Source organism: Grampus griseus, assembly GCF_964374135.1.
Source record: "Grampus griseus genome assembly, chromosome: 3".
Lineage (NCBI taxonomy): Eukaryota > Metazoa > Chordata > Mammalia > Artiodactyla > Delphinidae > Grampus > Grampus griseus.
In genome coordinates, this window is record NC_139019.1 from 43,684,307 (window position 1) to 43,710,777 (window position 26,471).

Sequence of the window (26,471 nt, forward strand, 5' to 3'; positions counted from 1 at the left end):
AAAGATGCTCATGTTACCTGTCAAGTCACTGGCAGTGAAAGAGCTGAGAATGTTCAGCTGTTGATCAGGAACAGGCTCAGGTCGGTTAGATGTTAAGGCTGAAGGATTTACTGTCCCACCCAGAGCTTCTGTTTCGTCTACCAAACGATCCATATAGTCCCTAAAAAACACACCCCAATAATTTTATGACTGCATATCACAGTTAAAAACAAAAATCCCAGAAGTCAATCCCACAGTACTTACGTAACTCCAGGGTGATGGTTATATCGTTTCTTTCCAAATCTTGTCTGTTGAGCAAAGTAATCATAACGTTCAGATTTCTTCCACATATAGTAGAATGCTACACATTCAGCAACTGTTCTAGTTCTCACCTAACAAAAAAAGTTGCATTTTTTAAAATCAACATATTCTATGCATTTTTTAATAACTATTATTTTTTACAACCCATAGGTCTTATTTTCTATCTTCCCAATTATGAAATTCTGAACTTTTTATTAGTGAACTGCCGTTACATTTACACTATTTAATAATGAGGCTGACTTCAAAAGCCCAAGGCTTTTTCTTTAAATCAGAATGTAATAATAATAATAAATGCGTATCCAGAAATTACCTTTTTTTACACCTTTACCGAAAATCTTAAAACACTGACATCCTTTACTTTTCTTCACTGAACTTTCACTGTGATGCTGACTGTAGCAGGGGTCCTTCTTAACCCTGAGGGATCCATGAATGAGCTTCGTTGGGATCTATTAATTCCCCAAATTTCATGCAGGTATACTTTTCTGGGGAGAAGGGTGCAGCTTCATCAGATTATCAAAGGGTTCCATGGCCCAAAAGAGATTAAGAACCATTTGCAAAGGGATCAGTACTCTACCGCATCTGAAATTTAAGATGATTGCCAGATAAAGGCAGAATTTTTTCCTTTAACATGCACTTGGCTCTTAGCGCCAACAGAGTTTGGTAAGAACAACAACAACAATAAAATTTGAGCCTCGTTCAACTTGGCTCCACATGCAGACTAGGGCTCTTCTAACTATATATAGGTAAAGGTATGAGTTCAGACGTACAGACAAAATTCTGTATCTTTACCCAATAAACACTTTCTCCCCTGCTTAATCAGTACCCAATAAGGACATTTCAGAATCTCTATCCTGATTAGTGAGCATGTTGTGATATAAGATCATAATATAGGAACAAGCTTTTTAAACCAAGAAATAAGGTATACCTTTCAATAAATACATTAGCCATAAATAAGTCTTCAAAAAGAATATAGGCTTCTTGGGAACAGAGACCTTTCCTGTCTTATTCACTGATGTATCTCTAGAGCTTAAAATAATATCTGGTAAATGATAAAGCTTATTTGTGAAATAAATGAATATATTTCATAAATTATTGCTAAACTGAGATTTTATTTTGACTTAAAAGGGCAACTGTTTCATCTTTCAATAAATTAAACACTTAATCTCATCTGTGAGAAAACAATAGGTTTTCATACATACAAAAAAGCACTGAAGTATTCAACATCATACTGGAAGATCTAGCTAAATGCAATAAGAAAAGAAATAAAAGGTATACAGATTGAGAAGAAAGAAATAAAACTGTCTGTTCACAGATGACATGATTGTCTATATAGAAAATCCTAAAGAAGCAACAAAAAACCCTCCTGGAACTAATAAATGATTATAGCAAGGTTGCAGGACACAAGGTTAATATGCAAAAGTCAACTGCTTTCCTATATACCAGCAATGAGCAATTGATATTTGAAATTAAAAACACAATACCATCTACATTAGCGCCAAAATGAAATACTTAGGTATATACCTAATAAAATACATGTAAGATCTATATGAGAAAATCTACAAAATTCTGATTAAAGAAATCAAAGAAGATTTAAATAAATTGAGAGATATTCCATGTTCACAGATAGGAAGACTGATTATTGTTAAGGTGTCAGTTCTTCCCAACTTGATTTATAGATTCAGTGAAATCCCAATTAAAATTCCAGCAAGTTATTTTGTAAATACTGACAAATTAATTCTAAAGTTTATATGCAAAGGCAAAAGACCCAGAATAGCCAACACAATATTGAAGGAGAAGAACAAAGTCGGAGGATAGATACTACCCAACTTCAAGACTTACTATTAAGCTATCGTAATTAAGATAGTGTGGTACTGGTGAAAAAATTAACAAATACGTTAATGGAACACAATAGAGAGCCCAGAAACAGACTCACACAAATATAGTCAACTAATCTTTGACAAAGGAGCAAAGGCAATTCAATGAGGGAAGGATCATCTTTTCAACAAACAGCGCTAGAACAAGTGGACATCTATATCCACCTTTCACAAAAACTCAAGATGGATTACAAGACCTAAAAGTACACTACAAAACTATAAAAGCTCCTAGAAGATAACACAGGAAAAAACCTAGATGACATTGGGGATAGTGATGACTTTTTAGGAACAACAATATAAACACAATCTATGAAAGAAAAATTGATAAGCTGGACTAATTAAAATTAAAAACGTCGACTCTGCAAAAGACACTGTTAAGAGAATGAAAAGACAGGCCAAAGACTGGGAGAAAATATTCAAAACTCACACATATTTTTTTGGACTGTTATCCAAAATATATAAAGAACTCTTGCAATTCAACAATAAGAAAACAAACCACCCAATTAAAAAATGTGCTAAAGACCCTAACAGACACCTCACCAAAGAAGATATATAGATGGCGAATAAGCATATGAAAAAATGACCCACATATGTCATCAGGGAAATGCAAATTAAAACAAGATACCACTACACATTTTAGAATAGCCAAAATCCAAAACAGTGACACCACCAGATATTGGCAAGGATGTGGAACAACAGGAACTCTCTCATTCATTGCTGGTAGGGATGCAAAATGGCACAGACACTTTGGAAGACAGTCTGGCGGTTTCTTACAAAACTATCCATACTTGCTTAAAGAAAAAGAAAAAAAAAAAAACATTGTAAAGCAATTATACTCCAATAAAGATGTTTAAAAAAACCCAAAAAAACAACAACAAAAAAATATCCATACTATTACCATATCATCCAACAATCACACTTACTGGTATTTACCCAAAGGAGTTAAAAACTTATGTCCAAAAAAACCCCTGCACACTGATGCTTACAGCTGCTTTACTCGTAACTGCCAAAACTGGAAAGCAACCAAGATGTCCTCCAAATGGTGAATGGATAAACAAATTGGTACATCCATACAATGGAATATTATTCAGTGATAAAAAGAAATGAGCCACACTAAGACTCCATGCTCCCAATGCAGGGGGCCCAGGTTCGGTCCCTGGTCAGGGAACTAGATCCTACCTGCTGCAACTAGAAGTTCACATGCTGCAACTAAAGATATTGTGTGCCGCAACTAAGACCAATATAGCCAAATAAATAAATAAATTTTTTTTAAAAAAAAAAGCGAGAGAAATGAGCCACAAAAAAACATGGAGGAACCTTAAATGCATATTACTAAGTCAAGAAGCCAATCTTCAAAGGCTACATACTGTATGATTCCAATTATATGACAAGGGATTTTTTGATCAGTGAAACTATTCTGTATGATACTACAATAGTGGATAGGTGTCGTTATAACAACAGAGTGAACCTACTGTAAACTGTGAACACTAGGGGATAAAAACATGGCAAAGTAGATTTACCAGTTGTAACAAATGCACCACTCTGGTGGGGGGGCTGGTGGGAGGAAGCCGTGTGTGGGTGGGAGCAGGAAGTACATGGGAACTCTCCATACTTTTTCCTCAATTCTGCCGTGAACCTAAAACTGCTCTAAAAATAAAGTCTATTATTTAAAAGTGTGTGTATATTCTAACAGTTTGGGATAATTAAATCTCATTAAAATATGCTTTGCTTATTCTTTCTTTTTGTCCTAAGGAACACAGGATTCTAAAATATTTAGGTGGATAGGTCAATATTCTATGCCTACTGCTTTTTAAAAATTTTAAGTTTATTTATTATATTTATTTGTTTTTGGCTGCATTGGGTCTTCGTTGCTGCACGCAGGCTTTCTCTAGTTGCGGTGAGTGGGGGCTACTCTTCCTTGCGGTGCAGAGACTTCTCATTGCGGTGGCTTCTCTTGTTGTGGAGCATGGGCTCTAGGTGCACAGGCTTCAGCAGTTGTGGCACATGGGCTCAGCAGTTGTGGCATGCAGGCTCCAGAGCGCAGGCTCAGTAGTTGTGGCGCACAGGCTTAGTTGCTCCGCGGCATGTGGGACCTTCCCAGACCAGGGCTCGAACCCATGTCCCCTGCGTTGGCAGGCGGATTCTTAACCACTGCACCACCAGGAAAGCCCCACCTATTGCTTTTTAAACTAGATTTTATATTTCAGAGCAGTTTTGGGTTTACAGAAAAATTGGTCAGAAAGTAACAGAAATGTTAATAGCAGGGGAGCATTAACAAGTTATAGCTTTTATTCCCTACCCAAGAGGCTCATAAATTAGTTGCTTATATTCATTGTAATTACTAAGCAATTTCTCTATACTAATTTGCCTAACTTACCTTATTTTTCTGTATAAGATGAAAATCTTTTCCAAAAAGCATGAGTGCATGTTCAAAGCTCCGGCATTCTTCTTCTGTCCATGCAGTCATTCCTTCTAAAGAAATTTTAAAACAAAATAAATTGGCCTCAAAACTCTTATATATATAAATGACTGATTTACTTTCAGTATGTTTTCCTAATAAAAAGGCTATAAACTTCTACACACACACACACACACACACACACACACACACACACACACACACACACACACACAGAGACAAGTTCTTTATGTGGAGATTTTAGTTAGTAATCTTAACTAAAAAAATCTAGAATACCAAAATATAAACAACTGGGTTTTTTTCCTCTGCATGATGAGACAAGAATTTTATATTTTCTTCTATAATTCAAGCACATTGTTTTTCTGATTTTTTTAAGCAATGAGCATTTTTTTAATTAGGGGAAAAAAAAGGTTATTTTCTTTATAGAAAAAAAAGCCTTCCTTTGGTCTTATGTCAAAACCATAAGCTCTTTAATTAGAGACCATAAATAATGAACACATATTTATTCAGAGTCAGTTTGCAAAGTGCTATACTGTAGGAATATAAAGGGAATAAAAAACAGCCCATGCTCTCAAAAGACTAAATCCCATTCAACTTCCTGGCAGATGTCAATGTTGATGAATCAAATCTACTTGGGGCAGAGGAGACTTGAAGTGCCTCACAATGGGAACCAGGTCCCCAAAGCCATTAAGAGTAGCCCACCACGAAGGTGAAAACTTTGTTCAGAGTTTTGAGAGCTTAAAGTAATTTTTTCAAAGAAGCAGCTTTTACACGGAAACATTTCAATAGACTATCTCACCTACAAGTTTAAATGCATTGTTTCCAGCTTCTATATTTTTCCAAGTCATTTATATAATATTAGTAAGCATTATTTCACTCTATATATACTTAATGAAAGCTATGGTGCATGCAACTGATTTATATAATGACAAAAATACTGAAATTAAATTTAACCATTTTCCTTGACACACACAAACCAAAACCTAAGCACTGCAAAAATGTTATTACATGATTACTAAACATACACTTCTTGCAATAAATTGAATGGAATATATTATACATGTTTCTTTTTTTTAATCTTTAATCTCCTTTTCATTTCCTGTCTGGTTTAAGAAAAAGAAAAAACAACTTTTTTCCCCCAATGAAATCATAAAATCATTCTTATTAATTACTTTGGATATATTGTCATCTCTGGGGTCTGCTTTGTTCTGGAGGTGACAGGGGGGTAACTAATTTGTATTTGAACAATCTCTGGTACGTCTAAAAATAGAGGGCAAGAAAAGGAAAAAATTATTTGCTATGAAGATAAAAATAGATCTTATACAAAAGTGTTATAGGATTGCTCCGTCCTTTATACTTTGCTTATTCTGATCCCCAAATGACCATCCCCTATCATTTCCCTCTCTTGATCCCAAGTGTTTCTTACCTTGAGAGGCCTTTCCGTTGCAGCAGTACCTTTCAATTGCTTCCTTTATATTATGGTTACACTTGAGAAGTTCATATAATGCCTTAGGGCAAGGGAAAAAAAACTATTCAATAAAACTTACCAAAAGTTCATACTTAAAAAAAAAAACTCAAAAACAAACAAACAAAAACAGGTGTATTGTAAGAGTCCTGACAAATACTAGCTGAAGTGCTCTCTAATTTCAGGACATTTGAAGCGTATGTTTGCCCAGACATTTAATCTACGTAACTATCCTGTATATTGACTCTGGTATCCGAAGAGTTTGTTCATTCTGATTCTACCTCTCAGAAGTTATCTACCAGTATCATTCCTCACTTTTTTTTTTCATTGCCAGGCCTTCTGAGCTGGGAGAATATCCCTATTTTAGATGATTATTTCTAGTCAGGAAAAGTCAAGAATTATGGTCTTCTCTCTTGATAGCACCTTCTGCCTGCCTTTTAGAGTTTTAATAAAAGAGAATAGCAGCAGGTCTAGAATAGAAAGATGGATATTTTAGTGACTGGAGTTTATAGTTATTTCCATCTACTATGGAAGATATCATTTTTTAAAAATTAGAATTTCTTCCCATTAAACCTGTTTGGAATTATGAATATACTAAATAGCAGCAGACAGAACTCAACTGAAAGTTAAATAATAATCCACCTTCCCAAGTACATTTCAAGAAAGGCAAGGATATTGGTAAACCTATTAATACATCAATAGGTTAATAATCAATACATTAATAATCAATCATTAAAAACAGCTGCTAAAAAAGCTTCAGATAAATCAGTACCCATTTCTATTTTTAAAAAGACAAAACCTGTAACGGTTATAAGTAGATGGATACTACCTTACTATAAGAAAGACAGCCTGTATCAAACCAAGGCTGGTATTATTCTTTTTTTAAAATTTTTGGCCACACCCCGTGGCATGTGGGATCTTAGTTCCCTCACCAGGGATTGAACCCGTGCCCCCTGCATTGGCAGGCGGAGTCTTAACCACTGGACTGCCAAGGAAGTCCCAAGGCTGGTACTATTCTTAATGTAAAAACCTTACATGTATTATCTTCCATCAAAAGCAGGCCTCAAACCACTGTAACTACCAAAAGTCTCTGCGAGTTATAGCTAATGCAGTAAAACATGTTCTAGGAATAAGAGATATAATAATGGTAAGGAAGGAACAAACGTATAATTCAGTAATGACTTCAAAACTAGAAAACCTAAGAGAAACAACTGAAAAATCATTATACTAAATTAAATAGTTTCAGTAGCTTGAGAAAAAAATTTTTTAATTTATATTTCTCTAAATCAACATATACAAATACAATAGTGATCCCATTTACAACAGTGCTAAATACTGTATTTAAAAATAATGAGGAATTAATTAAATGCATGTGATACTTAAAACAAGTAAAAACATTTGAGTGATTAAAAAAAAAGTCAAATACATAGAGAATCAGAACATGTTCTTGAAGTAGGTTTTATATTTTAAAGGTACTAATTCTTCCAAAATTAATTTATAGTTTTAATGGAATATCAATAGGAAAAGCCAATGGGATTTCTTTTTGACAGCTGACAAAACTACTTTGAAGTTCAGCTAGTTTGACTTCTCTGTGTTATTCGGAAATTCAAGTTTGAGTCCACCTATCTCTGGGCACTCATTAGCTGGGATTAGCTAGGCTGGAGATAAGAGTGTAAAGGTATATGAGAGGGGCAAACAACATCAGAGAGAAAAAACCCTAATAGGCAATACTTCCACCCTTAACCCACACACCATCAGGAGCGTACTCCATCTACAAGCACACAGTATTTAACGAATGCTCCTAAAGCAAATTTATACACTGTTTTTTTTGTTTGTTTGTTTTTGCGGTACGCGGGCCTCTCTCTGTTGTGGCCTCTCCCGTTGTGGAGCACAGTCTCCGGACGCGCGGGCTCAGCGGCCAAGGCTCACGGGCACAGCCGCTCCGCGGCATGTGGGATCTTCCCGGACCGGGGCACGAACCCGTGTCCCCTGCATCGGCAGGCGGACTCTCAACCACTGCGCCACCAGGGAAGCCCTATACACTCTTAATAGACATGAACTTTAATCACATCCTGAATAAAGTTCAAGAATAATCCAAAAAATAACTTTAACATAAAATCTAAAAGTCCGACCACAGAGAATGTTTAAATAAACAATGGAACATACAGACATCAAGAATGAAGTATTAAAGAAATCTCAATGGCAAAGAAAATAAGACTAAGTAATTAAAAGGATATAACATGGTAGGTAAAGTAAAATATATGTGTGTGTATACAGAAAAAAAGGCCAGAAGACATGAAACAATAGAATGGTTATCATTAGGTCTTGGGATTTTTTTTAAACCAGTATTTTCCAAGTTTTAAAAATCAGAAAGAGATAGCCAGTTCATATGTAAGAAATATTTGAATCAAATATAAGAAAATCAAGAAGATACTATATTAGTTAGCTGCTGTTTCAACAAAAGTTGATGTATACCTGTTCATTGTCCCTTGTGTGCGTTCCTGCAGAAATTCTATCCATTATTTTTTCGTTTCCAGTTCTTAATGAGGTCTCAACAAGGTACTCCTTAACTTTGCTCTCCAAAACCACACCAGGACGCCAAAGTAATTGGTCTTCATTTTCATACACTGATAAAGAAAATCCCATCAACACATTAAAAATAGTGAACACACTTTAAGATGTATACAAAACTGTTTTTCCTCTTCCTATACAAGTAACTAACTTTGAGGACACCAGTAATTTGATTGTCTGGCAAGCTGAGTCTTTCATTAGTAAAGGTTTAAAACAATTTTTTTTTTTAACTTTATTAAGGTCCAAGTATTCCAGTCACTAGAGCAAGTAGCTGTTTTGGTGATTGGATTTACTAACAAGTTAGAAAGCTTTCTATGCCTAGTAGTCTAATATAAAACCTGGTAGTGGTGTCTTACATTCTTCTAATGAGGGGGTAAAAATAACCTGTGTAAATTCTTTAATAAACTTATTACAATTTTCTCTTAAACTCCCTAAATGGCTCTATGAAAATGTCTACAGGTTAAAAATTGCAAACAAATTAAAACAAACAAAAATAAATAACAATCAAAATATCTGCCAATACTGAAATACCTAGGAAAGATATAGTTTTCCTTTACTGATTTCTTCCCAAAAGGTAAATTTTTATTTTAAAAAGCAAAAAAATAAAATAAAATAAAAAGGAAGCAGACTAATTAAAAATGGAAAACAATGATAAACAGTAAGATAAGTAAACTTTCCACCTCTTAGAGAAGCTGATATTTAGTAAGTGAAATGACACTAAAACAAACTGTATATTTTATTAACGCAAACACTGTTGCCATACTGAAGGTTTCTACTTCACACAATAAAGTCATACAGATAGCCCAAGTATTTATTCCATTGCTTCCATTCTTCAATTGTAAAATAACTACTAAATATAGCGAATAAAAGTAATTTACTGAGAGCTCACTATGCAGCAGAGACGGTGGTAAGTGCTTTACATTCACAACTGTATAAGGCAGGCATTTCTATTCCCAATGAGCAGGAAAGTTAAAAATAAAGTGTGCCTGTGAAGCAATAAGACTGACTTTTGAGGTAAGTTTCTGGAACCAGTTTCATAAAGAAACTTTAGTCAAAACTGAAATAGGTAATATAGTTTGAGTTTATTCCCTCAAAAGATAGAGAAGGTATACTTTCCTTTCTGAAGGTGTAGAACTGAGAGAATATTACCTCCGCTATGTTTCATCTAAGGACCAGCAGCTGCTGAGTATGTACTTTTGCCCACGGCCAAATCTACGTGTTTCCCAAGTTTGGCTAGGAAGGTGTACCTGGATTTTTACTTCCCACCACCTCACCCCTCCATATTTTCAGAACCAGCTATAGTTGGAATCTACCAAAAATGTGAGGAAAACTGATTACACTTAAGTAGGGGTATATAACAAAAGCAACAGAATCTTTACATTCTACCACCTTATCTTTCAGGGCTGGGGCAAGAGAATTTCTTCTAGCTTCTTTTTTCCTTAAGTGTTTCTTCCCAAGAGGATTATATTCCTAATGTTCTCATTATCTCAGGTGATAGGATGCTACCAACTTCCACTGCAGTGGGATGTAGGCCAAAGAGCTGTACTTTAAGAGCAGCTCCACTATTTTAACAGGTGCTTAGCATACTGAATTAAGAAGCACTGTAAGGGGCCAGGGTTGGGGGGAAGGGGGCGGTAGTTCTCTGAGTCTCATGGTTAATTAATCTCATGATACATTACTCCTAAGTCAGGCCTAATTCTTCCCTGACTCCAAAATCTGTCTTTATACTCACAGGATGAGCATACAATCAGATATTTAAATAAACATATCGAGTGGTAATTTGGCTTACCAAATATTATCAAAATTAAAAGGCTTCCTTACCTTTCTCATTACCAGCATACTCTCCAAGATAAGGTGGAATCTCTGCTTGATATTGTAAACCAATCATTATTTCCTACAGGAAAATTTAGAAGTAAAAACAACTTATTACAAAAATAAATACTGAAAAAAAATGTTCCAATTCATTAATCAGTTACTACAAATCTAAAGTTATCTCACAAAATTATCGTAAATTATTTCAGAAGTGTTTTTAAAAGCTACTTTAATCCAAATGGTCTACTAAATTATGATGGTAACTTAACATACCTTCCTCAAATCTTCAGGTGAGTTACCACTGTCTGTTTCAACATCTTCAACCTCTGATTCTTTATCTCCATCACACGTAGTATTTGCTTAAAAGAAGAAAGTTAAATTTTAAAAAAGGGTTTTGTTGCCTATTTTTGCAGCACTTGAAAGAGTGCCTGATATTTTATATTTTACTTATGATAAAAATTTGTTGAATAAATGAGATCAGCACAAATATACTAAACCTCTTGTACTATTCTCACATTTTGAAACTAGTCAAAACAAGACACTGAAAACACGAAGAAAGTGCATAATATCCTTATAATTATCTGGTGTACGGTCATATAGTTTGGAGAGGCAAGAGGAAAACCACTACGGTCCCCTTAAAAAAAGAAGGTAAAGCACTAGATTACACTGATTACATTAATCCAGAGTGAGACATACACAATGAGCTGCACATTGAGTCCATAAAAATTATCTGTTTGCACACATACGTGTATGTGTATTGGAACTTGTTATCTGAGCAGTTCTTCTACCATAAAAATACCTGAGAAATAAGCAAGATTGCATATAAGAAATTATTTCAGTTCAAAGACCTTTTAAATATTACTGATATACATTAAGGGATAACACCAAGAACTAAAAGAAAAGGATTAAATAAATCGCTAAAAATAAAAAATACTTTTGGAGCAACTGATGGTAGTTTTCAAACTGACAGTAGTTTATCAGGAGAGTAAGAGCCTTTTAACAGAAACCCAAAAAATGTCTATAAAATTTCATGGCTGAACTAAGATTGGTTGCCCTAGCAACAGATGAGTCTTGGGAAAGAAAACAGCCCTGCAAAACCAAGCAAATGCTTTCGTTTTTAAAGAGCATATTAGTTTACATCTCCCCCAATAAAAAAAGGTTATAATCTTGTTCAGATTATAATAGTATTTTATTTCAATTAAGTAAAACACTCAGATATTCTGACATAACTACTGAATGTAACAAAATGTACTCAAGCTACAGTATCAGTGCTACTACTAATCAGTAATGATTGGATTTCTTACATCGTAAAGGTCTAGGGAAGAAATCGGAAGTTTCATGGGAAGTCACAGATGGTGTCAGATCATCTGCAGAAGACTGAGTTTCCTCATCATCACCTGACAATAGGTCTTTTGCTATTTCCTCCTATAAGAATAGGAATGCAATGCTAGGGTTAGAAATGATTACATCCCATCAATTTTGAAAAAAAAAGTCTTTATAACATTATTCATAAACATTATGGTATTATAATACAATTAAGAACTAACTGAAGTCTCAGTTTTGAGAAAAGTAAATTTGAAATTCTCCTATAATTTACTTCACGTACACAATTAGTTAATAACATTTACTAATTATATATAATATTAATGCTATACTATTATACATTTATGATATAACAAACAATTTGCTTAATTTGTGGGTATGTAAAGAACTTATCTGAAGCGGTAGACTAATTTTTAGTGAATTTACAACAAAAATAATCTTACTTCTAAGTGGTTAAAAATTAAACTCACTTTCTGCCAACTTAAATAACTAAAAGAGAACAAAAAAGTCTCCAAACTCCACTCTTCCGATAATTTTTTAGAAGTCCAACTAATGCACCACTCCGACCAGTGATATAATTTTAAAAGAAACAGTTCAGAATTAATTTTTATGTAAGTATATAGTCATCCTTGTGCCTGGTACATAGTAGGCACTCAATATTTGCTGAATGACTATGGTCATTAAGGTTTTTGGTACATTAATATCACATTTAATTGAAAAGTGGGAACAACATAACTCACAGGAAGATGTGGAGTCCTCTCCCTGCCTGAGACCTGAAAGATGAGGAAAGTTTCCCAGGGATCTGTTAGCAGAGACCATGACTGAATTCTCCTTGGCAGGGACTAGGCCTCCCCTACAACCAGCCTATGTTAAAGATGTATCACTGAGGCCTTGGCTGCTATGGTCTCTGTCACTCCCAGAGCCCAAGAAAACAGAACTTCTCTCCAACCACTCCATGCCTAAGCCAGATTGGTTTGAAAACTTCTGGGGGATTCATTAATCAATGCATTCAAGTGTCCACAGGATCAAAAGAAGTTAGGGCAAAATCTAAGTTTAGATACAGTATGTCTACACAGGAAAGATAAAAAGTTATGGAAGAATACTCAAATATGCAAAGTATTATGAAGCTATTACTACTTCTAAAGTAGTGAGATCAAAGCCAAACAATATTCAAATCAGTCACCAAAATGATAAGAGCAATGCATCCATAAGAAGTTTACAATTCAGAATTATGAAATGCTTTAAATTAAACTAATAAAAACAGTCAATGGTAACAGATCTGGAATTTTTTTCTACATGCTTGTACTTACTTTGTCTAGTGTCATATCTGGTAGTTCATCTGCAAGTTCACTTGGGGAGCTATTTGCACTGGAATTTGCAACTGCTGGAATTGTAGGTTCATAGCCATAGAATGCCAATAAATCTTCTAGAGGCATGTTTCCTTCCTATTCAAGCCAGAACACAAACGTGAACTCAGCAGATGCCACAATGCTGAACCTCAGATAAACCTTGATGCCATTAGTGTTCATAAAGCACATTATCAAAACAGCAGGACCAAATCAAAACCAAGTTTTAGTTTTGCTTTTTGTAACTGTATCCAGAAAACAGGATCAAACACCTAGAGCTATAATTAATATATGAACAAAAGTCTAACAATTAACATCTTAATTTTCATTTTCCAGCATCATTTTACTTTTTAAAAACTTCCTCAAATATTTGCCTTCATGCAGACTTTTTTTTCGCTTTTATATTACTATAACGATTCGCCTTGAAAACATTTCCGATTAATCAATCAATAACTTCACATAATTTTTAGCTTGTTTCCTTGCAATTAACAGTTGACCACTTGGTTTATTCTTCATGTTATTTGGAAGATACCTAATGAGAAAACCTTTGCTGAACATTTACTAACACTATTATGTTTATATATTAATGTTCAAGACACAGTTATCCTTTGATATTCCTACTACTGTCTCTATATTCTGTACCAGTTGTTTTTTTCCCTACAACTGTCTGATGAAGTTTGCATTACCACCATCTTACAGATGAGAAAATTGAGGCTTAGTTCTGGGTTCGAATCCCAGGCCCCCAAGTTCTCTTACTGGCAGTGCTGCTTTGATAAAATTACAGACTCTGGCTGCAGGACTACCTGTGTTATGAATACTTATGCCATGCCACATAGTGGCACCCAGTCATTGTTTTTTCCCTCCACTAATCTGAAAATAAGTGCTATATTTCCTGTTTTAAAGTAGTTTAATTCAACCACTAAAATGCATAGAACTGTTTATAATTATCATTTAAATGACTTCAAAACCATATATTCATGAACTAGTTAATTTCTTAAATATTTTAAAGACGCTTATGTCCATCTATTAAGAGATTCACTTTTAAAACTAGCTTACGGTTTAATTTTCCCTTTAAAAAAAAAATCTAAGTCATGAAGCACACAGCATGAAAGCAGAGTATGCAACACATGCCTACAGTTGATCACAAAGTGAGCTGAGGAGAGCCAGTGATGTCTCCCAGAGAGCCAGCTGGCTGCCCACCAGGGCCCACAAGGGACACAGGTTCTGGGGGTCCCTAAGAATTGGCCTTCACCTTTGCAGTACAGAACTTACATTTTTCACTATGCCTGAATGAAATAGATTCATGTTATGAGATTAGAATAAAGTATATGACAGAATGCTAATTTGTGAATCTGCAGTAGCAGACATGCACCTTTCCAATGACCATGCCACTCATGAAATCTTTTCAGCTTGGAAGGGGAATCAGTAAAAAGCTGCTTTGGGAGCATGGACAAATTCAGCACAAATTAAGTTGGATGGTCAGGATGGACAGTTCACCCATGCCACGGGAAAACCTCATGAAGTATTCTTCTCCCAAATGAAAGAACCCCTCGAAGGTGCCAGAACCACATTGAGAGTTTTTCCAGTCCTGCTCCTTGCAGAGTCCATGCAGTCCATTCCCTCTGGTTCACACTAGTTGTAAGAGGAGACTGGTTACAGCCTTTGCCAACCACCTGTTAGCAATATTTCTCCAAAACTTTACAGTTTCAGATTCCCTCCATGAACTGGGGAGATGGCAACTTTCACGCATCATGCACTGACAGTCCATCTTCCCATCAACACAGCATTTACTGAGCTCTAGGTACCATGTGAAGGACTACTGGCTATGGGTAAAGAAATACAATTTCCAGAAAAAAAAAAAGAAATCCCTGCTCTCAAGAAATTCAGTCTTGGTGGAAGGAACTGATAAGTTAACAACTGTAAAACATGGTGCTAGCTGCTTTAATCAGTTCTGGAATTGGTGCTATGAAATGGTAGGTACAGAGAAGGGAAGACCTACGCTCCAGGAATAATAGTATATGGTAGGGAAGTATCACACAGAGGACAAAGACTGAGCTAAGTCTTGAAAGATGAAGAGGCTTTTAACAGATAGGGTTGTGTGCTAGGGACTTGTGGTTCATCGTCAGAAACACTGACTGAGCAGTGACTGTGCCAGGAGCCCACTGTGCCAGGTGCTGGTATGAAACACAGGTCTTGCCCTTCTACAACTTACAGACTAGGGGGATACTAACAATACTCAAATATGGAACTGCCAATTAAGATGCGTGCAAAAGGAATCAATAGGGTCCTGAGACACAGAATTATGTGGAGGGCCTACTGTCATAGGGTTACAGAGTCAGACAGTGAATGACTTTAGCTGAGGCCCAAAGTCTGAGAAGTGACCAATCCTGTGAGGAGCATTCCAGGCAAAGGAAACAACACACTTGAGGCCTGAATATGGTTTTCCACTAAGCCAATGGCCAGAGCACAGAGAGTAGAATGAAGAATGGCTCAAGAGGTGATTAGAAAGACAAGCAGAGGCAGATCACAAAAGGCCTCATGGGAAAGAAACTTGGACTTCATACTCCCAGGGCAATGGGAAGCCATTGGAGAATTATAAAACTGGAGTGACATGACTTTATTTCTTCTTAAATCCTGGGCAGCTGTATGAAGAAAAGTTTGGGGAGATGAAGAGGGAAGAGAAAAGCAGGGAGACCACTTAGGAGTTGCATGCTGGGTTAGGGTAGTGATACAGACATGGAGAGAAGTGAATAGATGAGATGTATTCTGAGGTGTAATCAAATGGGCTACTGGAGTAAAAGGGAGAAAGAAGGACAACTCCCCAGATTTCTATCTGAGCAACTGCCTATCGTGGTAACTTTTACTGAGGTAGAAAAGACTAAAGGAAGGAAAGGTTTATGAAGGAAAAACATTAAGAGCTCTGCAGAGGGACTTCCCTGGTGGTGCAGCGATTAAGAATCCGCCTGCCAATGCAGGGGACACGGGTTCAAGCACTGGTCCAGAAAGATCCCACATGCCGCAGAGCAACTAAGTCCGTGCGCCACAACTACTGAGCCTGCGCTCTAGAGCCCGCGAGCCACAACTACTGAAGCCCGCGTGCCTAGAGACCATGCTCCACAACAAGAGAAGCCACTGCAATGAGAAGCCCACGCACCACAACGAAGAATAGGCCCCGCTCACCGCAACTAGAGAAAGCCCGTGTGCAGCAAAAAACATTCAACTCAGCCAAAAATAAAAAAAAAATAATTAAAAAAAACAAAATGTTTGAGAGGAGAAGAATACGGTGAATTTCATAATTTAAAAAAAAAGAGTTCTGCAGAGGACACAAAGTTAAGTTTGAGAGGACTATGAAACATCCAAGTGGAAAAGTCAAGTTGGCTAAGAGCCTGGAGCTCAGAGGATCAGGCTGGGCTAAAGATATAAATCTGGCATTCATTAGCATCTAGATGATATTTAAAGCCACAGGAGTAGATGAGCTCACTCAGGGAGAGAGTAAAGAGAAGGGGATCTATGCTTTATTAGAAGAATTTTCAGATATATTACCCTATAGGCAATGGGACACGTCTATAAAATTTTAGATATGATTTGCATTTTGAAAAAGACATCCTAGGGGGAGTAGAAGAATAAGAGCCTGAACTAAGAAGGGAATTAAAGAATCTATTTCTTGACTTACGTGATAGAGGGAATGTAGGTAACACAGGAGTCTAAGTGGATTGCCCATTTCTGGCCTGAGAAGGTTAAATAGCTACAGCATCATTATAAGACCAAAACAAAAGATAAATAAACTTAAGGGTAGAGGGTGCGACAGTAGATGATTTAAGGTGAAAGTCGAAGCACTGGGCTTGAATGAGTTATCCAGAAGAGGAATACAGAGTGAGAAGACAAAAGCTAGAACCCTGGGGAATACCATCAATTAAAATGAGCGTAAAGAAAGAAAAGTCCGTAAGTACTACAGAGGGAAACACAGAGGGTAGAAGTAGAACTAGGAGAAAATGCAGGATTATGTAAGTTAAGAAAGAAGCAAGGGTGGAGAAACCACGGATGGTCACTTGGGTCAAATATCAAAGAGAGATCAAGCAAGATAAAGCAGACATGAATTCTTTGTATCTGTCAATCAAGAATTATTGGTGACCTTACAACCTGTTGGGAGAAGCAAAGCTGAGGACTGAATGGGAGGGGAGAAAGTACATACACTATAAAAAGAGAATGCTGAAGGGCAACACAGGGTCAAAACAGAATTTCCAAATGTGGGAAATATATGAGTAGGAGGCCATACTGAAATAAAGAAAATAAGTAGAAGAATAAACGGAGGGCTAAAGGGGTGGAATCTAGGGACTAGCCTGGGATGTGGAAGATACTTTTGGGACCGGAGAGAAGGAAGGAAGAATTAGCATAAAAGTTAAGTTTGCATGTGTGAGGCAAACAGGAGGTTCTGGGTAGTCATTCACGAAAATCCTACTTTCTCTACAAACACACAAGCATGATCATCTGTTGAGGGAGAAGGTGACCTTCTTTGTGGAAACCTCCTTAATACAGTCAAAGGATGACACTGTAATGACCCCTAGAAGGGGCTGGTGCCAAAACACAGAAATTATCTGTACTAAAACTTTGAAGCAAAACTGGAGAAGATTAATCCAGTCTCTGAAGCACTTTACAAATGAGCTTTCTGTTAGAGCCTATTAATAAAGCACTTAGTCCTTTGAAGCACAGAAGAAATGTTTTCAAAATTGAATTAGCAAATCTCAAAGTCTCTGAGGATCTGTGGTGGCTAGATCAGCTTAGAAGTTTGATCTAGCACCTTATCCCAGGGATGAGGATTCTTCTCTTCTACAATATTTCTCAGGCATTTTGTTGAACCTATTTAAATTTCAAGGGACACATCTGAGTCCAGTCACACTTATAAATGAACTGTTTTGTAAGTCAAAGGATTTGTAACAGGAAGAGCACAATATTTAGAGGCAGAGGACTCACTAATTGCTAACTACTACTGTGGGCAAATCACCTAACCTCTCTCACCTCTATTTCCTCATCTGTAAATAGAAAAACACATTATTTCATTAATCCTATGATGCATAACCTCACATATCAGAAATCAGGATGTACCTCATTACCACTGTACAAATTTCTCATAGTAATGTCCCTCCCTGCTCCCATCTATGCTACTTCTAAATCTATGGTACGTCTTACAATCAACAAGGCCTCTGAGCCAAGGAAATAACGCTAATACTTGTCTGACACACCTGATGGTGTTGCTGAATGGGTCAAATGACACTGTCTAAATGAGGTACAAATTAATTTTCACATAACACCAGTCTGGTATCTTATAATACTGGATGCAAAACCGCATACATATAACTTTTTAAAATGCTTTAAAAATAAATCAGTAAGGACCTAGATCAAAGTCTCATTTCACAATGCATATCAGAGGAGAAATCTATATATTAATAAAGGCAGAAATGTAAATTACTTTTTTAAAAGTTATAGGTCTAAATCTAGGATTATTAAATTAAAACCTCTCAGGAAACAGTAATGTGAATAAATTAAAATGTAGAACGATATAACATAAACCTTATTTTAGTATGGTTAATAACTAAAATCTTGTCACGTAATCTATTCTCTATACTTACCAAAGTGCTACCGTAAGAAAACTGATTTTGTACCGCTCTTATTTTCCATAACATATAATGTACTAAAAATTTGTAAGCACCAAAATAAAGGCCATATGTATAGACTATCAAATTTATTTACTATGAGCATAACAACTTGTAGTTTTCTAAAACATTAACACCAAGGCTCTAAGGCTGTTACCATGTACCAACACCTAAATCACTGTTCCAATAATATAAGATTAATACATTATTTTAAATTGTATAGAAATAATTTCAAACTTCTTCTAAAAATACAATGATCTTTACTCTTTATATTTGTGTCTCTATCTACTCTTTCTTTTCTTTGTTTTCATGTTTCATTAAACATCAATAAAGAACAGAGACCACATCTACACAGTTATGCTTTACTGCAGATAAGAATCACAGTTCAGATGAAGTGAGCAGTCAGTCACTCTTAGAAACAGCTCCTCTTGTCCCTTGCTCAATGAGAGAAGGATTAGCCTTCTGAGCAAGGACACAGCTCTTAGGTCTTCACTAGAATTTGTTTAAAAATCACCTGGATTGTTCTGTCTCAATTTCCAAGAATGCGACAAAATGCCAAGAAGCAAAACTGCCTAAGTACAGAGAAGTTGAAACATTTAAAGGCCTGTAATTTTTCAGAATCTACAAATTCAGTGACAGGTATCATTACAAAGATTTAATTACTGGAGTTTACTAAACAAAATGAAAATCACAGGAATAGAAACTAGGTATTTCTGTGAACAGCTAAGTGAGTAACTCTTTGCTGTTGATTATTTCTCTATATCTTTCCTATTTTCTTTTAAAACTCACCACACAGATTAAAGCAGCTATTACTATAATCTCTGGGAGAAGAAAACCTACAAATCTGAAAAACAAAATTTTACCAGCCCATAAAAATCTCTACGAGATTACCCATACTCAAGTAGGAACTACATTAACACATTAAATGAAATTTTAAATTCTTACTAGTTTACTGACAAAACATCTATTTGTGTGGTTAAAGCACAGTCTAGCACATTTATATTATTTTCTTACGTCATGCTGTAAATAGACTGCTGTCTCCCTATCTTTAACAGCAAACACATAATTAAGGAAGGTGCATTATGACCTTTTGACCAAGCCCACAGCAGTGTCCTGACATAAAAAACTACAGGAGAGAAGTATGTATTCTAAGAAGCCTTCCATGAACTTCCACATGAGGCTAAACACCTTTTACTAGACATAAATCCTTTCTCCCATAGCTCTCACTGCTTACTGCTTTCATAGTTCTTAGCAGAGGACATCAAAAAAATCTTTGCTCTCATTTGTCACCCCACACTAGACCATAAGCTCCCAGAGATCAGAAACATTGTCAAATTGCTCATTTTTGCCATCCCAGGACCCACCACAGTCCTTGGCTTAGTGATAATGCTAGCTGGATTATAATTCTCAATTTTTCTAGGCTACCTACTCATAAGAGGTAGAAACGAATTCCCTGAATAAAGTCAAGGCAGAGCTTGAGACTCTTGGGTATCTTCTCTCATCAACAGGCAACAACTTATCATCACCCCTGAAAGAAGTGATAGGTAAGACTTTTCTTCTTGATTATTTCCTAACAATTTTATCTCTATATTCCCAAATCTGTTTGGCTTTTATAGGAGATATATGTATTTTTTTTAATGATTAAATCTAACCGCAACCATGTTGGATTAATCTGCCAAAGGAATAAACATGTTTAGAAGATTTCAGGTCTACAGGAGCAAGCCTGGGGTCTAGGCCCTGAAGACTCTGCTTCTGTTTCCCTGTGTGTTAAGATGAAAGAAGAAATGCCATAATAGCACAGCCCTGCCTCACAAAGATAGCAGAAGAGATTACTTAAGAATGTGCTTTGTCTTCTTCAAGAAAAAGAAGTATGAAAACTCAGTATTATTCCTGAAAACTTTTGTTATTCTGGGCTGATTAGAAATTTGCAAATAAGGTTAATTTACAGATAAGTATAATCTTTTCAAGGAACCCCTCTCTCTGTAGTTCCTGGTATAAATATATGTTTAAAATCCAGTTCATTTGAATTTATACTGATTTGGGGTTTTAAAAGTTATAAACTACATTTACCTTCCCGACTTTCTAAAAGATGACTGGGTGGGAAGGAAACAGGATATTACTAATTCAAATTTAAAAACAGAGTAAAACTTTTTCTCTCTCAATTTCCTTATAGTAATCCATCAGATTTTAAGTTTCTTGAAGGAGAACTTCTCCCTGTATCTACTGCAGTGCAGTGCTTAGTTAAACTCAAGTTTGCCCCTCAGTAAAATAGTGTGATATAATGCAAAGAGGCTGGGCTAGGATTCAGAACTAAGTTTCCTATAGTTCTCTATATCTCAATATTCTCATCTGTAAATGTACCTAGTTCATTGTCCTGGTATAAACTTAAAAACAGGTTAACAAACATAAAATAATTTTTAAAAGTTATATGAAAATGTACTTATTAGGCTATCCTTCAAAATAATAAGAAAAGCAGTAACTTTCTGTACAAGTTAGGTCAAAAGGAAATACGCTGATACTATTTTTTTAATTGAAGTATAGTTGACTTACAATGTTGTGTTAGTTTCAGGTGTACAGCCAAGTGATTCAGCTATTTATATATATGTGTGTGTGTATATATCTTCTTATAAATATGTGTGTGTATATATATATTCTTCTTCAGATTCTTTTCCATTATACACTATTACAAGATACAGTTCCCTGTGCTATACAGTAGATCCTTTGATACTATTTTTATTTCAGGTAGGTTATAAATAATTTATAATAGAATGTCAAAATCTTTACTATAAGTTTGTATTAAAATACTAAAGTAAAATCCTTTACCTTTTCTAAGTCTTCAATTTCAGAACTGAAGTTTTTACCCTCATCCATCATTTCCTCTTCTTCAAGAGTTCTTTCATCATCATAGTCATGGACCAACATCTCAGCAGTGGGGTCAAAATCATGATCCTCAGACGACAAAGACCCAACTGGAAGGAAACAAACTGAATCACTTTACAGGTTCACAAGGCTATTTACAAAAGAAAATAACTTGTGTTCTACTGCCAGTTCCTTAATACACTTGTCTAAAAGCAGTAGAAAAATGTGAGATGGATTATGAAAGGAAGACTTCACAAGAGTCTTACATAGTGAGGCTAAAAACTTCAGTAGAAGGGAATATTAACTTTACTCAAATTCTAACCCTCAAATAAAGGTTCAAATCACAACAGAAATGTGGTTTTTAGAACAAATACAAATTTCTGTGAAGCAGCTATACAGCAATTCAGTCTTCAAAAGCACTACCTCACTTTTCACGTCTATAACAGTATTTCAAGCTCCCCAGCATTAAACCATAAAAGCATGCTTTTCTTTGGACTACTAATAAAGTTCTTAAGGTTATGTGAAGGGAATACAGAAAATCATATCTAAGAGCTTTGGAAGAGGTATCCCATTGCAAGTTGTTTTAGTCAATTCCAACTTGTTTATAAGATGGTAATGCTTGGGAATTCCCTGGTGGTCCAGTGGTTAGGACTCTGCACTTCCACCACAGGGGGGATGGGTTCGATCCCTGGTTGGTAACTAAGATCCTGCAAGCCACGTGGTGTGGCCAAAAAAAAAAAAAAAAAAAAGATGGTAATGCTTTTTAATGGCAAATCTGAAGTCAACAGGATACCCTGAAAACCAAATGGAGAAATGAATACTATCCATAATCCCGAGAAAATGAAGTCAAATTTATGAAAAACAGGATTTTCTCCATTTGTTTTACTCTACTATGTAATTTAATTAGATCACTCTCAGAGCAGGCAAGGAAAGAAGTATTAGAATCTTGGAGTGGAGAAAGGGAGAAGTGGAAGGAAGCATATTCAACACAAAAAGTTTGATGTGTTTTTAGTCAAGCTATTTAATATTTTAAACATTTAAGGACATTAAGATCATTACCAAAACACTGAACTAGACCAAAGATTTTTCACTATGGAAAAAAACACAGACAATTCAATGTTTCTGATTCTGAGTTCAGAGAACTCTAATCATTAGCCCTAAAAATAATAAAATTCCTATGGGACTCTATTCTTTAGGAGGTTTACATTATAATGTTATTTTTTGAATGCTGAAAGATATTAACCTGCTCATTTTAAAAGCCTGTTGAAGTATAGGTAGTTTAAGTTAATTTTAGAGAAAGATGAATATTTGTTAAATAGCTGAAAAGCAGAACATCAACCATTACAAATTTTCTTTGAGGAATTCCAGGAAACTTTTGAGGTATGCCAAAGTGTAAGGTATGAAGTAGATGGTAACTTTTCTACCTCTTTGAAAGCAGAGCTCTACCCTCTTTCTAATCCACGTATCACTTGGCACACTTTAAGGCTTCCCCTGAAAGACGAAAAGTATTCATTCAATAACAGCCAGAAACAGAAGGGCCTGAGGGTCTACTCTTGGCTTTGTCCCTGGCTTTCTGGGACCTGAGGCAAGTCATTTAAACCGTCGGGGCCTGGGTCCAGTTTTTCATTTATAAAATTCATAGGGTTGGTTTAATGACCTCTAGTCTCTTCTGGTTCTAAAATGTTCTTAAAAATTGGCTAATTGATTATAAACAAGTTATAAGTTTGTTTAAACACCAAAACCACACTTTTTGCTTTTTATTTAGATTGCAACTTCTTAAAAGCAGACAGTGATACAAAATGGAAAAATTCCATTATCATCCAGATGTTTGGCATCATGTACATAAATATTCTTTCCCTGAAATCAGCTATAACAAAGAAATGTTTGTCTCAAAATTAGAGAAACTTAAAACAATTTTTAAATGTAAAGACATAGCTATTTTCAAAATAGCCACAAATTTCTTCTACTTGATGTTAATTATTTTATAATACCTTAAACAATAATCAAGTGAGACATTAAAGGTTGACTAAAGACACGAAGTAATATGCAAGGAAATGGACTCTAAGGCAACATGTGGTAACAGAAGACTTGGGAGCCCATCCAGACTCTGCTATTAACTAGGTAACTCTCGGTAGAGTTATTTAGAAGTCTCCTCAAGTGTAAAATAAGGGAGTTGAACTAGTTCAGAGGCACTTTTCCTGGAGACTATGAGAGGGAAAAGAGGCAGCCAAAAGGGGGCTGGAAAGAGAATAAGAAACTGAAACAAAGCTGTCCTTAACATTTCAGCACATGAGGAAAGGTCTCTGCCATAGATGGGTTTCAGGGGTTCCACAAACCCCAAGGTATATGCAATTATCCATTATGTGCAGAGTTCTGGAGACAGAGTCCCTTGCTTTCATCAGATCCTGACAGGGGTTTCTAACACCAAAATGGTTAAGAAACACTGTCCTAGATGATCTAATGTTGTCTCACCTCAAAAATTCTGTATTACCACTTTTCTTTGCCAAACTCATAAAGTATGTGTTTCTTTTAATTAGGACAGCTTTATGTAACTCTCAATTTTGCATTTAATACAATCCACAGACACTTCTCAATTATGAAAAATGTATGAGACAAAACAAGGGGAGATGGAGAGTCAGGATTAATGATCAATATAAGCACCCCCAAAGTTCTGACAAATTAAAGAGACAATTTCTCAAAAAAATTAAAATCTAAATTAAACTGCTAAAGTTAGTGGAAAGTTTGGGAAAGATTTGGGATTAACCGTTTCAGACTTGGAGAAAAAAACACGATATGTGAGAATTAAAGATCTATTACTTAAAAAGAACGTTTGTCAATTAGCAGCTCTGTAACAAAAGTATTTTTTTCAACATGCCAGATAAAAGTGAGAAAAGAGTGTAACTGTTCCTTCCTCCAACAGCTTAATTACCAAAATGAACACTGAAACCTCTTAAAAACAAATGATGAAAAACTCGCAAGACAAATTTCTGTTGGAAAAATTGAGCAATAGATCTTTGGGTCCCCATCACCCTTTGGGACCCACTGAAAAGTAAGAAAAGGGGACAAACCTGGGCTCGAACTTCCAAAAGAAGCCTAGGAGAGAAAAGAAAACGTGCGGTTAGATCGCGCAGCCAGGGAAAGAGGCAGCGCCGGCAACAGGGCGCAGAGGAGGCGGAGCCCAGCGCTCCTCCGCAGCTGCCAAAAGTGCAAGACGTAGCTTCGCTCCAATCGCTCCCGGCCCCTTTCGGGCCCCTCTTGGCTGCCTCGCCTTCCTCCCCGAGTCCGTAGTGTACAAACTCGCACACCGGGGACGAAGCCCGGTGTCTAACTGGCAACTCCAAGACTCCGCTTGGAGCTCAGCAAGTTACAAAGTAGAGAAGCACAACCCAGAGCAGTCGGCTCACAGCATCGGTCCCCCATACCCCGGCATCTCAGGAGTCCCCCAAATCCCACCTGGCTCTCCACGGCCCCAAACAACAACTCGCAACCTAACACCCTTTCCTGGAAGGGACTCACCCTGCGCATCCAGTCCACCTCCTGGGGCCCGGTAGCCCCAATTCCTGTGCTGTCCTCTGCCCCCGAGCGTAGCCAGCTCTCAACCGGACACTCGCCCCCAAACCAAAGCTCAAGCCCCCCCATACTCTCTGCGGCGTCCGGAGACGCGGATCCGCAGTCCCAGAGATGCTGGTTCCTTCCAGAGTGTTCAGTCGCTCCCCGGGCCCGCCAGCGAGCCCCTCGCCCTAGCGTGCTCCTGCCGAGGGGCTTCTGCTGCGCCACCCCCTCCCCCCAAGCTCACTAGTCCCGGGGGACACGGCCAGGGCAGCTCCGCTCGCCCTGCCTCCCCCCTTAAGCTCGGAGGAAAGTGGGGCTACCGAGAGTCCGTGGAGAGAGCGTCGAGGGTCTTGGTCCTCCCCGTTTACCCACAGGAGCTCCCGCACCTCCCGGGCTGCGGGGCGGGGAGTCCCGCTCGCCTCTCGCGAAGCCCAGCGGCCGCGCATCCCGCTCGCCTCCGCGCCCGGAGCAAAGTGGAGCTTGAGGTTCCTTCGCACCGCAGCCTGGACCCAATGGGCCGGGGGCACAGAACACTCCTCCAGCAGGGCAGTGGCGCAGCCCGCTCCCCGCTTTGCAATCCGGCCGCGGAGGGGGGGGATCGGCCGGTTTCCACCCACCCCGGCCCCAGGAGGCGGCGCGGAGGCTCCGGCGGCCCGCGTCAGCTGCCCGGGGGCACGGCACGGCGGCGTCCGCGGGCCGGGGTTCGCTGCCGCCGGCCGCCGCCTCCCGTCCGGCCCCGTCGCCCGGCCGGGTCGGGGCAGGAGCCGCCGCGGCCTAGTCCCGGAGGGAGACAGCTCCCGCGCCCGCTCCCGCCCCCCGGCCGGCCCCGCCGCCGCCCGTCGCCGCCCCGCGGCCCCGCGCCGCCACGCCGCCCCCCGTAGGGCCGCGGGAAGGGCCCCGGATCCCCCAAGCCGGCTCGGGGACCGCGGGAGGCCGCCGGGCACCCGCTCCAGCCCGGCCGCTCCTGCCCGGTTTCCCTGCTCACCTCCGCCATATTGGTACCTTTAGGGCGAACGAGCAGCGCCGAGCCCAGTCCCCGGATGGGGAGCCTGAGCCAATAGCAGCCGCCGCCGCCGCCGCCGCCGCCGCGGTCCGCCCGGCACCCGCCCGGCGGCGGAGGCGGCTCGGCCCCTTATAGGGCAGGGCGGCCCGCGACACCCCCGGCCCGCTCGCAAGCCCACCCCATCCGGCGCCCCTCGCCGCGCCCCGCGCCCGCTGCGGGCGCCTCGACCCGCACCCGCACTCACCCGCCCTTCGCCTCTCGGCTGGAGTAAAGTTCCTGCCGAATTGGAGGCAGAC

General features: G+C 38.1%; 1 protein-coding gene across 1 annotated transcript in view; it reads right to left on the minus strand.

Annotated features, from left to right (window-relative positions):
* The window catches only part of MIER3 (MIER family member 3), a 30,311-nt gene extending 4,047 nt beyond the window's left edge, over positions 1 to 26,264 (minus strand). The window contains exons 1-12 of the mRNA XM_082652409.1: positions 26,158 to 26,264; positions 24,689 to 24,713; positions 21,585 to 21,730; positions 13,075 to 13,209; positions 11,746 to 11,866; positions 10,715 to 10,800; positions 10,451 to 10,523; positions 8,534 to 8,685; positions 6,020 to 6,101; positions 4,552 to 4,646; positions 244 to 371; positions 18 to 160 (exon numbers count right to left, since the gene is read on the minus strand). Of these exons, the coding sequence (XP_082508535.1) occupies positions 18 to 160; positions 244 to 371; positions 4,552 to 4,646; positions 6,020 to 6,101; positions 8,534 to 8,685; positions 10,451 to 10,523; positions 10,715 to 10,800; positions 11,746 to 11,866; positions 13,075 to 13,209; positions 21,585 to 21,730; positions 24,689 to 24,713; positions 26,158 to 26,166 (1,195 nt within the window). The 5' untranslated portion in view covers positions 26,167 to 26,264. The remainder of the gene's footprint in view (positions 1 to 17; positions 161 to 243; positions 372 to 4,551; positions 4,647 to 6,019; positions 6,102 to 8,533; positions 8,686 to 10,450; positions 10,524 to 10,714; positions 10,801 to 11,745; positions 11,867 to 13,074; positions 13,210 to 21,584; positions 21,731 to 24,688; positions 24,714 to 26,157) is intronic.
* Between the last annotated feature and the right edge of the window lie 207 nt (positions 26,265 to 26,471).